The 15,665-nt window shown below is 36.5% G+C and overlaps 1 protein-coding gene across 1 annotated transcript in view; it reads left to right on the top strand.

Annotated features, from left to right (window-relative positions):
* VWA3B (von Willebrand factor A domain containing 3B) overlaps window positions 1-15,665 on the top strand; it is a 75,128-nt gene that overhangs the window by 42,641 nt on the left and 16,822 nt on the right. Inside the window, exons 16-23 of the mRNA XM_032226227.1 lie at window positions 351-523; window positions 1,259-1,336; window positions 2,010-2,049; window positions 2,154-2,310; window positions 3,461-3,579; window positions 6,789-6,839; window positions 9,515-9,734; window positions 14,483-14,570. Of these exons, the coding sequence (XP_032082118.1) occupies window positions 351-523; window positions 1,259-1,336; window positions 2,010-2,049; window positions 2,154-2,310; window positions 3,461-3,579; window positions 6,789-6,839; window positions 9,515-9,734; window positions 14,483-14,570 (926 nt within the window). The remainder of the gene's footprint in view (window positions 1-350; window positions 524-1,258; window positions 1,337-2,009; window positions 2,050-2,153; window positions 2,311-3,460; window positions 3,580-6,788; window positions 6,840-9,514; window positions 9,735-14,482; window positions 14,571-15,665) is intronic.

The following is a 15,665-nucleotide window of genomic DNA, read 5'->3' as shown; positions in this document are numbered from 1 at the left end:
TAGGAGGACTCTGGAAGCCTCCGAAAGGCTATGCACAGCCATTTTTGCAAAGGGGGCGGGGTTTCGGGAGGCCAAACATGCTGTATTTAGTCTATAAGACAAACTCAGATTTTCACCCTTTTTTTGAGGGAAAAAGGTTCATCTTATACTCTGAAAAATACGGTACATAGCAGTAGCAGAAGAGACCCCACTATTCTGTGCTATGAAAGAAACAATACGGTGGATGGGGATGTTGTATTCAACAAAATCTTGATCTGTTTGATTGCAGTTCACTTTTCTGAGAACTTTCACCCAAATATATGTATGTGTGCACTGTGGCCTAGGCAGTGACTTGTCTGTTTCTTAAACAGACAACCCAGACAGACTTTTGCTACAATCCCAGTATCCATACAAGTTGAGGGACTGAACCCCTCACCTCGAGCTAGGCCCTATTCTGCCTTTGAAGAACCTGCATCAGCTTCATCAGAAACCGATATGGCATTCTCTGAGAGTCCAACCACAAAGAAGAGAGTTTTATATGCAGGTAAAGGAAATTACAGGGATTATTCAGTTAAAACATCTCATCTTTTGAGATTTTGAGCATAGATTTTGTCCTACATCACATGTTTCACATGGATGCTCATTGTAACAGTACTTAAGATTCCCAGACTCATGCAATCTATATTAACCAGACAAATCAGGGATCTGAAAAATGACCATTGTGTAAGTGATTTAATAATATCAGAGCTACTGCTTATGGCCAAGTAGTTTTAGATAGCTCTTTCTTCCTTTGTAGTATGAAGTCTAGAAGAGAAAGTGTTTGCAGATGGAAAGAGTCCCACTTGTAAACATTTTTTCTGATGTTTCTTTATATATTTCTTGTGCATGCACACAACTCTCCCTACAACTTCTCAAGAAAGAAAAAATTAATAGTCACATACTGTAGTGTTCTGTGGGAGAAGCATTTTAGGACTTGTGTCTTAAGATCTATTGTTCTTGGTTATAAAAGAAGAATTATTATTTCTTAACTTGAAATTTAAAGTACAAATTGAGGAACTGTTGAGGAACTGAGAGCTATTCCAATTCCACAGTCATTTTCTCATTAACTGGGTTCTTTACTGAACGTTAATATTTACCAATAGCTAAAATAATTGAAAAGTACAGAATAAGTGATAGAAAAACATTTGACTGGGAAAAAATTATTGCCTAAAAATATTAATTATTGGTCATTGTGAGACTCCTTTCCTTATTTATGCATATGTGTTAATGTCTTTTGTAGAGCCAACAAAGAGTAGCATGCTTAGAACTCAACGCTATGCAGCCAAGCCTTCTGAACAAAGTCAAGATGGAAGAAAAGGTAAGTTTTCCAGATTAGCTTTTTCTCCTATCCACCTAGCCACTCTGCATCAACAGCTTTAGCAGTTAACCTTCCATGCATATTGTGTCCCTCCTGTGCTCATTTCCCCATGATTTGGGGCAACTATTTGCTTCATAGAGATAGGCTGACTTAATTGGATAACAAATAGCATTTGGTGCTTATTGCTGGATGGATTTTTTTAATCGACTGCATTTTTATTCAATCTTTCTTCCATTGAGAACTGATCATGCTCGTTTCTATTCATTTTATCCTGGAAACATTGCTATGAGTGATTTAAGATGAGAGATGGCTGATCAAGGGCACCATTGAATGAATATTTGAATATGTTTTAAGCCAGGACAATGTCATATTTTCATCCTATATTTATTCTGTTTCAATGTTGATGTCTTATTGTGTGATATCTTTGTACACTCCAATAGTTGACTTAGTTCCTTTAACCTGAAATGCATCTGGGTTTCTCCTAGTTTGTTCCCCTGAACATTGTTGGTGTAGCTCCCTAAATGGTAGTACTGCTTTCACACACTGTAGCTTTCTCTCATATTAAACTTATTTCATCTCCTAGCGCAGATTTTATTCTGCTGAACTTGAATGTTTGATCATCCAAGTAAACAAAATTGACACTATAAAACATTTTTAAAATTTTTCCCTACAGAACAGAAGAGCCCAAAACTTGAACAAAAGATAAAGGATGAGTAAGTATATATGCAATAAAAAAGAAGAGGTTCCTTCTTTTGAGAATAAACCATCATTATTGGGGTGGTCACGATGTGTTTCTTTCATTCTCTCTTTTAAAAAGCTCTTTGGATATCCCTTCAGCTGAATGGCTAAAGACTCACGGTTTGGTTGCTAAGAGACTTACCCTAATGGATGCCTTATCCCCAACAGCAGTTTCTCGTACAACAACTTATGTTCCAATTTTAGATAAACATGTCGTTTCCAAAGTATTTGATGATGTAAGTCTTTGTGCTTTTTTTGTGCTGCTTTTAAAACATTACATTCTCTACTATTCTAGTCACAGACTGCAATCAGATCTACCATGTCTATTCTTTCATTTTAATTGTGGCAGAATGTAGCACACGTAAGAGTATCTAGGAATATTTTCTTATAAATGTTGCCTATGTTGTGAGGTTATTATGTTTTGGACCACCTTTTTGGTTTCTGCAGATTAATGGTATGCCGTTCCGAAGAAGATGGTAATACAGTGGCTTATTGACAAGAGTAGCAATAGCACTTAGACTTATATATTGTTTCAAGTGGTTTACAGATCAGCATATTGCTCCCAACAATCTGGGTCCTCATTTTATCAACCTCAAAGGATGGAAGGCTAAGTCAACCTTGAGCCAGTCAGGAGTGAACTGCTGGCAGTTGGCAGAATTAATCTGCAATACTGCATTCTAACCACTGTGCCACCACAGAGTAAGAAGTTAATTGGTGAAGTTGTGTTTCAGAAGAATGCAACAGGGAAAGGTTGGTGCCTGCATTATGTGGGTAACAGTGTACAGCACTGAATGTTAAAAATGGTGGCCACAAATAGCATTCTGCCTTTGCATGTAATAAGTTCGCTAGAATATGGTTCATTAAATGTGTAATGATCTTTGAGAGCTTTAAATAGCAATAATAGCAACCACACATTGTCTCAATTTAAGCTAACAATAAAACTAGTAAATGCTGTTATGAGATTTGCAACAGTTCTATTACATTCTTTCTTTCCTTTTGCAATATTTTTAAAGTGCTCCATAATTTGAGATAGTAATTTATATTTTATTGTTACTCCAATTAAGCTACTGCTTACATCAACTTACCTGATGTTCATTTAGTTGCTACATGAATACCAAGCAAATGTGTGTTGCCTTTTTTTTTGTTAAATAAAATGGATCTTTTCCTTTATGGTGCTTGGTCAGTTTTATTAGTTATTAATATGAATTACTTTTAGTTGTTGTCAGGCTTTTAATGTCATTTTAAACTGTACTAAGGATTTTGTTAAACAGGAATGTGTAATATCTGTAAGAGTCTAATAAACGTTAGATTACATGGGAAAGCAGGGAGATTAGATTCCAAGGTCATTAGATATAGGAATAAATATTTTGTTGTATTCCGCTACAGATATTCCCTTTCGCCCATGTGAGCAGTGATAAGAAATGTGTCACCCTGCTTAATCCTCAAGCAGTAGATCTTCATGTCTATAGAAAGAAGGTGCAAGAAGCAATAAAAATCTATGAAAGGCAAGTCTAATTATAAGATTTAACCTACTGGATATTTTTCTGGCATGAGAACTCAAGATTGATGGGCTTTTATGCATAAATGATTATTATTGAAGAATAGTTTATGTTAATGTTCTGTTCTACACTGACCAGAATCTTTTGACTGGATGCGGGGTGTTGTTGTTGTTGTTTGTAAATATTGATTGATCAGGATGATTCCCACACCCAGAAAGAGGAAGTACCTACATCTAATGTCCTCATTTGTGACAGATATCTTGATATCGGCTCAATATTTGTTGTGGCTGTGTTGTACTATTATGAATCTAGTGGGGTTTTCTTTAAGCAAAATATTTTTGAGAGAGGCAGCTTTGTGAGCTGTTTAGGAAAACCAAAAGAGTTTTGTGATTTCTGGAGGTGGGGCTTGACATCGCTATTACACGACATGCAATCTTGGAGCTCCAGGATTTTTGTCGATATCTCTGCTGCTGGACGGTCCTTTTGGACCTAAAACGTCCCATAGAGATGGTGTTAGAGAAGGGCATGTCCTGCTGATCTCAGGGGCATTACAAAGCCCCTGATCGATCCAGGAGAAGCTCTTTTTTCCAGCTACAAGAGAAGCAGCCATTGAGGCTGCACAAGGTTGGAAGAGCCCCTGAACGGAAAGAAAGCAGGAGAGAGAGTGTGTCGGAATGGTGAGATATAAGAAAAGAGAACACCCAAAAAGACTTAGAGTAATATTAAAATTGAAGACAGAAGAGAATAAGCGGCAGATTAAGCCTGTATTAAAATTAGTGTGTTATCTATCTTTCTTTAACTTCATTTTTTTAAATGGATGGAATTCTTACAAATGCCTCATACTTTTTACATTGTACTGGTCTCTTTTTTCTTTCTTCTTCTATTTTTCCTCATTTTTTGTATCAGGGGTAAAGAATCTCTTTCTTTTCAACGCTCAGTTCGATTTTACCCTTTAAATTTTTTTTCTCAAGTCCGGAACAAAGAGAGGGGTAAAAGCAGAGAAAAAGAAATAACACTGCCACCTAGAGACTGGAGGCTTGGAAACACTACTTTCTTTGAACATTTGATATAAAGTCCTTGATTTTGTTTATTGAAAGGGACAATGGGAAGAGCACAATTTGTTTATACAGGTGCTCTTTTGGAGTACTATCAGTAGCTGGACTGGAGTAAAGAGAAAGCCTTGACTTGAAAGATTACAGTGAATTTGTTTGAAACCCATCAATAAGCCTTGGATGTTTTAGTGGCAGTGCTTACAACCTGGAAAAATGGCACAACATGAAGAAGAAAAGGAATTAACATTACAAATAATTATGCTAGAAATTCAAAAAGTACTAATAAGTACAGAGAACACTGAAAAGAGATGAGATTATAGAATAAAGAATAGAAAGAATGGAGGGAAGAGTTGAGAATACTTACAAAACGATGATGAAATTTGAGGATACTAAAAAAATTGCAGAAAAATATGAACAAAGTGTTAAGAAAATTGTTGACATTGACAGCAAACTGAGAGTGGAGGGAAATGATACATGTGGAATATTGAAAGGAGAGGTCGACGACCTGGAACTCTATCTCAGACTTCAAAACATGGAAGAAGAAAAGGGAGAAAATCTGGCAGAAATAATGAGAGTAATTTTGGCTGAAGCACCAGTGATAACTAAAGACAAGCTGATGGAAGGACCAGATGGAGGGTTTCGAGTCTTTACAAGATATGCAATGAGCAACAAGTTGCCAAGAGAAGTCCACATAAGACTTATTAAGAAAACAATTAGAATTCAGATTTTACAAATGGCAAGAGATATTGGACTGAACTACTACTGGAAGGATACAGAATAATGAAATGAAATGTCACAAATAAAAATTAAGTTAAACTTAGTTACATTTTGAGTATTATGTATAAGACAAAGTAATAATAATTATAGTCAAATAAATGATTAACAATGATAACAATGCATTTATATATGCTAGATTGATAACATGAAATTCTATATAAACTGTAAGTGAGGACTATGGAGATGATGTTGAAAAGCTTTGTTACAAAAGAATAACAATTCTATATAGAATAGAATATAAAGATGTATTACTATTGGATGATTTCAGGATGATAAAATGCCATACTATAAATTACTTTACTTTAAATTTAGTATACTTCACATAAAAAGGATGTAATAATAGCTATACTCAATGAATGCTTAATAATCATAATAATTGTATACATATATATTAGAATGATGATATGAATAATGGAATGTGCTGTAATGAGTAAGTTGACATATGAAATTAGAGAACAAGAAGATAAACAATTTTAGAGGATATGGGATTTATTTTATCAGTGGTCAGATAAAAAAACCCATGGAATTGAAAATTACTAGAGAATGTTACCAATACCAAAATAATAGAGCAGGATATAAAATACTTTATTATTGGATATATTGAAGATCATGTAATGAATTATTATAATAAATGAACCCATATTTAGAATACCTCATTTAAAAAGAAGAAATAATAGTGATAGTCAAACAAATGAAGTACTATATATATTGGATTGACAATACGTGACTTTATATAAAGTTTAAGTGATGACTATGGAAAGGATGCACCAAAACCTTGTAACCAATTGACACACTGTACGCAATTGAAGATGTTTTTTATGTTAAAAAAAAGAGTTTTGTGATTTCTGAAAGACCAATGTTTTTATTTTCCTGTGAGTTTTTGAAGACCACAGTCCACATCAAATGTGAATTTTCTTGAGGTAGATTTCTCTAGGACAGGCCTAAGAGTCAGAAAGGTTATCGTTGACACCAGTGGTGCGATTCATTTTTTTTTACTACCAGTTCTGTGGGTGTGGCTTGGTGGGCATGACTTGGTGGGCATGGCTTGATGGGCATGGCAGGGGAAGTTTACGGCAAATTTCCCCCCAATCAGCTGGGACTTGGGAGGCAGAGAATAGATGGGGGCAGGGCCAGTCAGAGGTGGTATTTACTGATTCTCCAAACTACTCAAAATTTCCACTACCGGTTCTCCAGAACTGGTCAGAACCTGTTGAATAACACTTCTGCTTGACATCTCCTGTTAAACTGTTGGGTGATGGAAGACCTCAGTCAATGGAAAGCCATTCCCAGGCACAAAGAGTATTCATGAGCTCATTCTTTTAGTTTATTCATTGCCTTGGAACAAGTGGGTTGCACTCTGAAAGATTGTCTCATTTACCTTTATAGGCGCCTTGACCAAATTGTTTGGAAAGCATTACCACAGAAGGAAAAAGAGAAGTAAGATACCACATTTTGTTTCCTTTACCAGATGTTAATAGTCAAAAGTGTTAATGGGGTGAATGTTGCTAACAGTTACCTTATTTAGAACACACCCTAGGTATTAAGAACATTTGTATATCTTCAGCACTTCCCACATTCATATCAGATAGGGGGATGAAAATTATATGGAAATTCTGTCTCTGCTGCTTTATGAATTATTGTTGTTTTCATGCATGGAAACCATCACTTGATGCTTCTCCAGAACTGGGAAAAAAGCTTTTTTTCTAACTCATCTCAATAGAAGGGCATTCAACCTGTCTTGAAAACATAATAGGTTCATAATAGATACTTAATAAATTAACCTTAAGTGCCATTAATTATAATGTAAAGTAAAAAGCAGGAGCTTGTCACTCTGTGCGCTCACACAATGAATTCTCATATAAAACTACCCAATGATAGCAACTTAATGGGATCAAATGGAACCTCACTCTGATTGCTTATGTCATTCTAGTTGCCGTAGTTCTGTATGACAATTTGCAATGAATCAACAGATTTCTATGCAGGACAAAGCAAGAAAATGCATTTGGTACCCTTCAGATATTTTTAATCTCAAAGTGAGCTCTGATGTAGGAATGGCCTTGGGCCTTAATGCCATGACTTTAATTTTTTAATGATTGAGTTCTATCTGGTCATCTTTGCAGTACTGTGTGTCTGTTTTCCATGCTCTTTTAAGGCCAATAGATTTTTATTCAAAGAGTTGCTGCATCAGCTGCATGGTATAGGATGCAGTAAGGTTTGTAGAGTGAATGTTTGAGTTGTGGAGATTTTTTTTTTTTTTTTTTTTTTTTATTATTTTTATTAATATTTGTAGGCCGCCCTTTTCCCTGAGGGGACTCAGGGCGGCTCACATAAAATCGGGAAGGGGAATACAGACATTAAGATAAGACATATAATAAAATAGTAGACAACATACATTCATCATTCGGGAGGGGAACTATCCTTGTCCCCAGGCCTGACGGGCGAGCCAGTTCTTCAAGGCTGTGCGGAAGGCCTGGACGGTGGCGAGGGTGCGAATCTCTACGGGATCTGGGAGTTGAAGTCCACAGGTCTTAAAGTTGCCAAGGTTGGAGACCACTGCAGTAATGCACTTGAGAGGTCCACATTATGTGTGTTTCAGACATCAAAAATCCTTTCTTGAACTCAAAAATACTTAGGCAGTAGCTGCATTAGGGATGCACAAATCTAAGTAGCCATAACAGAGATGAATTATTAGGTTCTCATCTAGTGATTATTAGGTCAGCAGTCCTTGAAAAAGAGTAAGAAAAGAAAAGGATTGGCTTGGAGAGCTTGGGCGTTACAATCACCACTCTGCCACACATTTGGTGTTTGGCAGTTGGTGCAGGTTCTTACATTGTTGATGATCTCACTTGAATCAGGAAAGGCCCTCAATAATTGTTCTTACATGGAGGAGCTATATGAACAGCAGAATAGCATGCTAGAATCAAAATTATATAAAGTGTTAATACCACTCTATGATGCTTTGGTAAAACCATACTTGGAATACTGCATCCAGTTTTGATCACCAGGATGTAAAAAAGATGTTGAGACTCTAGAAAGAGCACAGAAAAGAGCAACAAAGATGATTAGGGGACTGGAGGCTAAAACATATAAAGAACAATTGCTGAAATTGGTTAGGTCTAGTTTAATGAAAAGAAGGACTAGGAGTAACATGCTAGCATTGTTCCAATATCTAAATAGGAGCCGAGGTGGCGCAGTGGTTAAATGCAGCACTGCAGGCTACTTCAGCTGACTGCAGTTCAGCAGTTCGGCTGTTCAAATCCCACCAGGCTCAAGGTTGACTCAGCCTTCCATCCTTCCGAGGTGGGTAAAATGAGGACCCGGATTGTTGTTGGGGGCAATATGCTGACTCTGTAAACCGCTTAGAGAGGGCTGAAAGCCCTATGAAGCGGTATATAAGTCTAACTATTGCTAAATATTTTGCCATAAAGAAGAGGGAGTCAAGCTATTAGGTACCTGAAAGCAGGATAAGAAGCAATGGATGGAAACTAATCAAGAAGAGAAGCAACCTAAAACTAAGGAGAAATTTCCTGACAGTTAGGACAATTAATCAGTGGAATGACTTGCCTCCAGAAGGTGGGTGCTCCAATACTGGAAGCTTTTAAGAAGAGATTGAACAACCATTTGTCTGAAACGGTATAGGGCAGGGATGTCAAACTCATGTTGTCATGGTGGTGTCACGTGATGTATCAGAACTTTCTACACCTTCGCTAAACTTGGCATTTGACAGCCCTGGTGTAGGGCTTCCTTCCTGAGCAGGAGGTTGGACTAGAAGATCTCGAAGGTCCCTTCCAACTCTGTTACTCTGCTCCCATTCCAAATGCATACTGACAGCACTTTGTGGGGCAGCATGATTTATGCCATGGTGATTTCTTCCCAATTTTTAGTTGGAAAGGAAACATAGTGATGGAGCTATGGGGGAGAGCCCTAGAATGTTCCAAGTTATCTGGAGCAAATGCAAGAAAAGGTGAGCATGGAAACAATAGGAATCTTTTAACTAACAGATACTCTCCTCTAGGAAAAATACACACTTGATACAGTTAATATATATAATTGATTTTGGAATGCTGGTAGCATAAATCATATAAATAATAATACATAACCTTTGTTACTAGATTTCAACAGGATCAGCCAGTTTCCTATGTGGACTGTAAAGAATCTTTACTCGAAGCCTTAGCCAATGCAAAGTGGCCAATTGCCAACCAGGAGCTTGTGATGTTGGAAGATGAGATTCTAACAGCATTAACATATCTACAACAGGCTTCTGATCTTGAAATAGCATCCAAAGAAGAACCCCAGAGAATTTGTCCACTCCATATCTGTCCCACTAAAGAGGTTGGTAGCTGCTGCTATTTATGTTTTTTGAAGAAATTTCCAAGGCAGCTTCTGTAAAAGAAAGTAGAATGAAGAAATAGAAACAAGACTTCATAAACAAAAACAGTTTACAATAGCAACCAATGTTTCTTAACCTTGGAAGCTTGAGGATGTGTGGACTTCAATTCCCAGAATTCCCATGCTGGAAGGGGAATTCTGGGAGTTGGTCCACACATCTACAAATTGCCAAGTTTGAAAAACACTGCAATAGTGGCAAATATGCAGAAGGTGTGATTTTGAACTTTACTTTTCAAGTATTTCTAACATGTTGCAGCATGGAACTGTCAAAATGGATTTATTTTTTGAATTGTGTGTGTACTGAAATGATGCATTTTGTTATGAAACTTCCTAGTTTTTGAGGAACCTGAACTAATTCTATAAAGCTTCTGAGGGCACTTTGAAAGAGCCCTGGTGTTAGCATTGCAATGCTTTCTTAAAACATGGCTGCAATGTAATGTGTAGTTATTGGTTTTTTTTTAGTCTGGAGATGTAGTCTCCCTGTTTCCTTCTTCTACCTACAGTTCAATTCATTAAAGAAGGAAAGGAGGCACCATTACAATTTTTGTATCAGAAATTGCCTTTTAAACAAGCAGGCCTACATAGAGATGGTTTCTTGATCACAGCAAATAAAAAAAGAATGAAAGAACCAATTAATGAGTGAGTGATTGATTGAGAAATATTGAAAATAGCTGTTAAGGTTGCCTGATGTAATTTTAGCATGGTCTTTGACCAAGTCTCCAAAATCTGCTTTAGTAGTTTTGAGAATGCATTATGGGCTATGTTGATATTTCCCTGAGAAAACAAGGCCAAATAATGTGAATGTACTATTTAGAGTACAATTAACATTACTTCATATTTGAATAATGCTTTTCCTATACTTTAGTATGCATGTGTATATACAAACACTGAGTATCGGGCAAGCTTTTTATTCAGAAGGTACCTGCTAAGGTAAGGATTTGAGAAACTAATTCCCTCAGAGATAGTTTGATTAGAGAGGCCTAGAAGCCCTGTCAATGAATGAACAACTGAATAAATTTGTTGAATCCTTAACCTTTGTTAAAATGGTAAAATTGCTGATTTTATCTGCATAATATAAGTACTCTGGAGTTTTTCCAAATAAAATAGAGATCTGTTGATTTTCCAAATCATTACATTTGGGGTGCAAGGGACATGAAACATCTTTATTTAGCTATGAGATTACTTTAAATATTCATTTCAAGGAAATGGGCACGTTTTACTTGGCTAGGAACAGATGTAATCTGTAATTGAAATATACAGATGATAAATGAAAACTCTTGCCTTTCAAGGATTACATTCAGTCAGAGAAATGGGAATTATTGACAGGGAAGGTTATTAAAATGCTAACCCTGATAAGGTCTTTGGCAAGCATAATATAGAAAGCTTATCAGCAGGAAAAAGCCAGACTTCTGGAGATTTCTAATTGTGTGTTTCTTCTATCTTTAAAAAGAAAACATCTGAAAAGCTTTCTTTTCACTTGCTTGGGCTTTATTTTTTGGTGTTATTCAATTAGCTTTTTCTGTTCCAGTTGGAAGCTTTATGTTAATCTACCATAATCTGTTCTAAAGATTACATAAGATTTCAATGTTAATAGTTATGTACAGAAATGACCAACCTGTAAACAGCCCAAAAACTAGATAGTAGCATTTGGGTATCTTTGAATTTTTATTTAAGTCTTGTGTGTAGGCACAATCAATATACCGTATATACTCGAGTATAGGCCGACCCGAATATAAGCCGAGGCACCTAATTTTACCACAAAAAACTGGAAAAGTTATTGACTCGAGTATAAGCCTAGGGTGGGAAATGCAGCAGCTACCGGTAAATTTCAAAAATAAAAATAGATACCAATAATGTTTTTGAATATTTATTTCAAAGAAAAACAGTAAACTAGCGGTGTATTCAATGAAATACTTCACTCACCTCATGATGCTGATGTCCCGCTGTGATGATGATGTCCCGTGCAGCCGCGGGAGCGATGTCCCGCCTCCTATGACACACGGCACAGTGATTCCTATCATTGGATCACTGTACCAGAGGAGGTGGGACATCGCTATGTGGCTGCTTGCCATAACAAGGAGGAGGTGGGACATTGTTGCAGAGCGGCAGGAGGGGGAGGAAGGGGAATCGTAAGACAGCCCTGCATTACATTAGAACGTGAGGAGGGGGGATGGTGCGGTGCGCGCTGCGCGGCAAACTGACACAGAGGGAGGGGAAACTCACGGGCACTGGGCCATTCATGAGTGTCACCCAGCGGCATGGCCCCGCCCCTTTTTCTCCTCCATTTCGGGCAAATTTTTCACTGACTCGAGTATAAGCCGAGGCGGCTTTTTTCAGCCCAAAAAGTGGGCGGAAAAACTAGGCTTATACTCGAGTATATACAGTAAACTCTTCTGCCTCCTCCTCTCCTGCAATGAATAGCCAAGAAGTTCAGTCCTGCATGTCCTTCTAGCCTTACATCTATAATTGGTGGAAGAAAAGGTTGCAAATATGATTCCAAAAGCAAGCAAGTGCATCTTGGCTCTTGGAAGCAGGATGGTGCAAATAGGACAATTGTAGCAGACAGATAAGGCATAGGCGGAAACCTCCCATATAGTCCTTCTGCTCTGCCTGGACAAACACTTGTTCAAGCAGGAGGAAATGATACCTGGCAGCAGCTCAGTTTTGATAAAAGAGAATATTTGTAGCTCAGAGTTGAACTGAGGGGTCCTTCGTTCTCTCTCAGCTTGGTGCACTGATAATGTTACCTAGTTTGGTAATGAAATATCTGCAAGAAAACCATCAAGCTCAGAAAGCACCAAGGACCTCTCAGTCTTGCTTTACCTGGATAAGCTTCCCAAATTGAATTATCCTCCTCAAAATCTGCCTTTTGAGAATCCCTGCATTAAGGTTATTGTTCTTGGAACTTTCTTAAAGATTTGATCTATACTTCTTCTCAAATACATCAGATTGATAAATTAGGTAATTATAATTTTGCTGTGACCTTGATTTGTACCAACTCATCAATTTCCTTAATTCATAGGCTTATTCTGGTTCTCTCCCCCACCACAACTGCCAACATATGCTGTAGACACGATGTGATTAACACAGAGCAATCACTTATCCTGAGACAACCTTTTTTAGCAGCCCAGTCAGAACATCATCCTTAGTAACTGTTAATCTGCATCTTTAAAGCCTTAAGAACTGAAGGGCAGAAATGTAGGTAGCATTCAAGATTTCATTTTCACTTCAAGAAAATAAAAAGCGTTAGCTTTTTCAATTACATCCTCCTAAGTGAACAATTATAAAAATGTGACTAACAGACATTAACAATTTTCATGAAATAATTAAAATCTATTTTTAATGAGAGAATAACTTTCTTAAGAACCCCTAACTTCATTAGCTATCAAAGAGAAATAGAAGTATTTTTATTGATGGCCTTCTGTGACCAACTCTTTGCTTATTGCTTTATTCATGTGGATTATTAAATAGATTAAAGAATTGCACAAATAAATCTGTAAGTGAGGCTGTATTATCACCATTATAGTACAGAAGTAGATTATTGTGAAAGATTTGTATTGCTTTACAAATCTGGATTTTGAAAGCTCTTAAGATGACTACATGTAATTCAGTTTTGAACAAAATTCAGTGAAAGGTCTATTTGAGTAATTAAAATCAGTTTATTTGGGGAAAATGAAGCATACAGCAATTGCCAAATCTTTGGATCAAAAACAGGAAAGAGAGAAACAGAAAGAAAGAGAGAAAATACTTTGTATTTTATATAGTACATACAAAATGTTTCGTATACTTTATCATTACCTCAGGAAGAAGACATGTTTTATACTACATCAATTTTTAAAAAGATTTTTTTATCCCACCTTTATTATTTTCATAAGTAACCCAAAACAGCAAACATACAGTACCTAATATTCCTTCTCCCTTCTATTTTCTCCAGAACAACAACCCTGTGAGGTGGGTTAGGCTGAGAGAGAATGACTGGCCCAAAGTCACCCAACTGGCTTTCATATCTAAGGCAGCATTAGAACTCACAATTTCCTGGTTAGAGCAAGTGTTAGACCTTATAGCCTAAATGGCCCCTTCCAATATTATGATTCTGTCATGTTAATCATATTGTATGATCTAGTTGGCAAAGACAATCTGAGGCCAAAATTGGAAATTTCTTTTCCAGCTTTATGACCTGACATCTTTAGGAACTGAAAATGCAAATATCTTATGTGTCTATTCCAAAGTCTGTGAAGAACTATGGCTTTATATTGCTGAAGATACAATGATCAGACAATGAGATTCTTTATAGCTTTAGTTCAACTTATTTTTCAAAATTTGATTGACACATTTTCTAGAAAGCCCATTTTATTATTTTTTGATACTGTAGAAAAGTACAGAAGTTTAATTTGTCGATTTTATTGTATTTTGTTTTCTTTTTTTAAAAATTACCTTGGAACTCAGTTGCTGTAATTTGTACTGTTCAAAAAAACCCATCAGTAACAATTATACTATTGAGTCAAACATTTCAGTTCACTACAAATATTGTTATTATATAGGGCCATATTTTTGACAAGTTTATTCTGCTTAAGTCTTAAATGTGTTGTGTATATCTGTACTTTGTTTTCTGTTTATTCTGCTATGATAACATTAGAAAGAGCAAATATCTGGTGTTCCCTATATAATACAGGCATTTTTATTAACCACAGGCAAAGAAACCAAAAACAAAAGTATTTGATTATCTCAAAGGCCAAAATGTCATCGCAAGATCAGAAACCACAGGATTTTATTACCCAGGTAAATATTGTCTACAGGAATATATTTGGGATAGAACTTTATTTACAATTAGTAGCACAGAGATGATTTTACGAAGTGTTCCAACATTCAGCTAACTAACACTTCTGAAACCAGTTATGCATAACAGAATTTACTGCAACTCTTTAAGATATAAATACAAAAGAGAATAGTAAAGTAAAGATTTGAAAGAACAGGCTTGGATGATTATACATTTGCCTGCTTTGAACACAATTTCAGAAGATGTGCTTCCCATTTGACACAAGTGCAGCATTTCTTAGACGTGTATCAAGGCAGCCTGTTTTTTCTGACTTTTCCTGTAAATGTGACAAAATGTGCCACTGCTTCTATTACCTTTCATAAGTGGGTTCTTTAATGTAATGGCAACTTTTTTCAGACTTGCAGCTTTAATGACTAACAGAGTGTGTTTGACGTATGCTTGTGGCCTAAACTATTTTTAAAACATCCACAATGCGAGAGTTTGTTCTCACACAGGTAGCAATGACAAAGAGCAAATCTGATCACTTCAAAAACAAAGGAAAACAGGCCAGCCCATTCAAATGAGACAAATACAGGTAGTCCTCAGTTTTCAACCATTCACTTAAAGACTGTTCAAAGTTACAGTGGTACTGTAAAAAAATGATTTACGGTGAAACTGGTCCTGACAACTTACACCTGTTGTAGCATCCCCATGGTCACATGATAGAAATCCAGGTACTTGGCAACCAGCATCTATTTATAACTATTGCAGCATCCCAGAGTCATGTGACCTTCCCATCTGGCTTCTGACAAGCAAAGTCACTTAACAATCACATTAACAACTGCAGTGATTTGCTTAATAATTGTGGCAAAAAAAAGAGATTAGTTTCCATTACTTAGCAGTAGAAATTCTAGTCTCAATTGTGGTTGTAAATTGAGGACTATCTGTAGTCAAGTGGCAGGTAAGACAATAGAAAGGTGTTTGATAACTGTGTCTTTACACAGGGCTAGTCTTGAACTACGATAGTTGGTTATGCATCCTGGCTTACTTCAATAAATGCTTCTGTGTTCATAGAAGTCTAGTGAAGTTATCCAAGTGGTTTACATTTTTGCTTGGTT

This window comes from Thamnophis elegans, chromosome 11, assembly GCF_009769535.1.
Source record: "Thamnophis elegans isolate rThaEle1 chromosome 11, rThaEle1.pri, whole genome shotgun sequence".
Lineage (NCBI taxonomy): Eukaryota > Metazoa > Chordata > Lepidosauria > Squamata > Colubridae > Thamnophis > Thamnophis elegans.
Note: the sequence above shows the minus strand (reverse complement) of the source record. Positions and strands in the feature narration are given on the sequence as shown.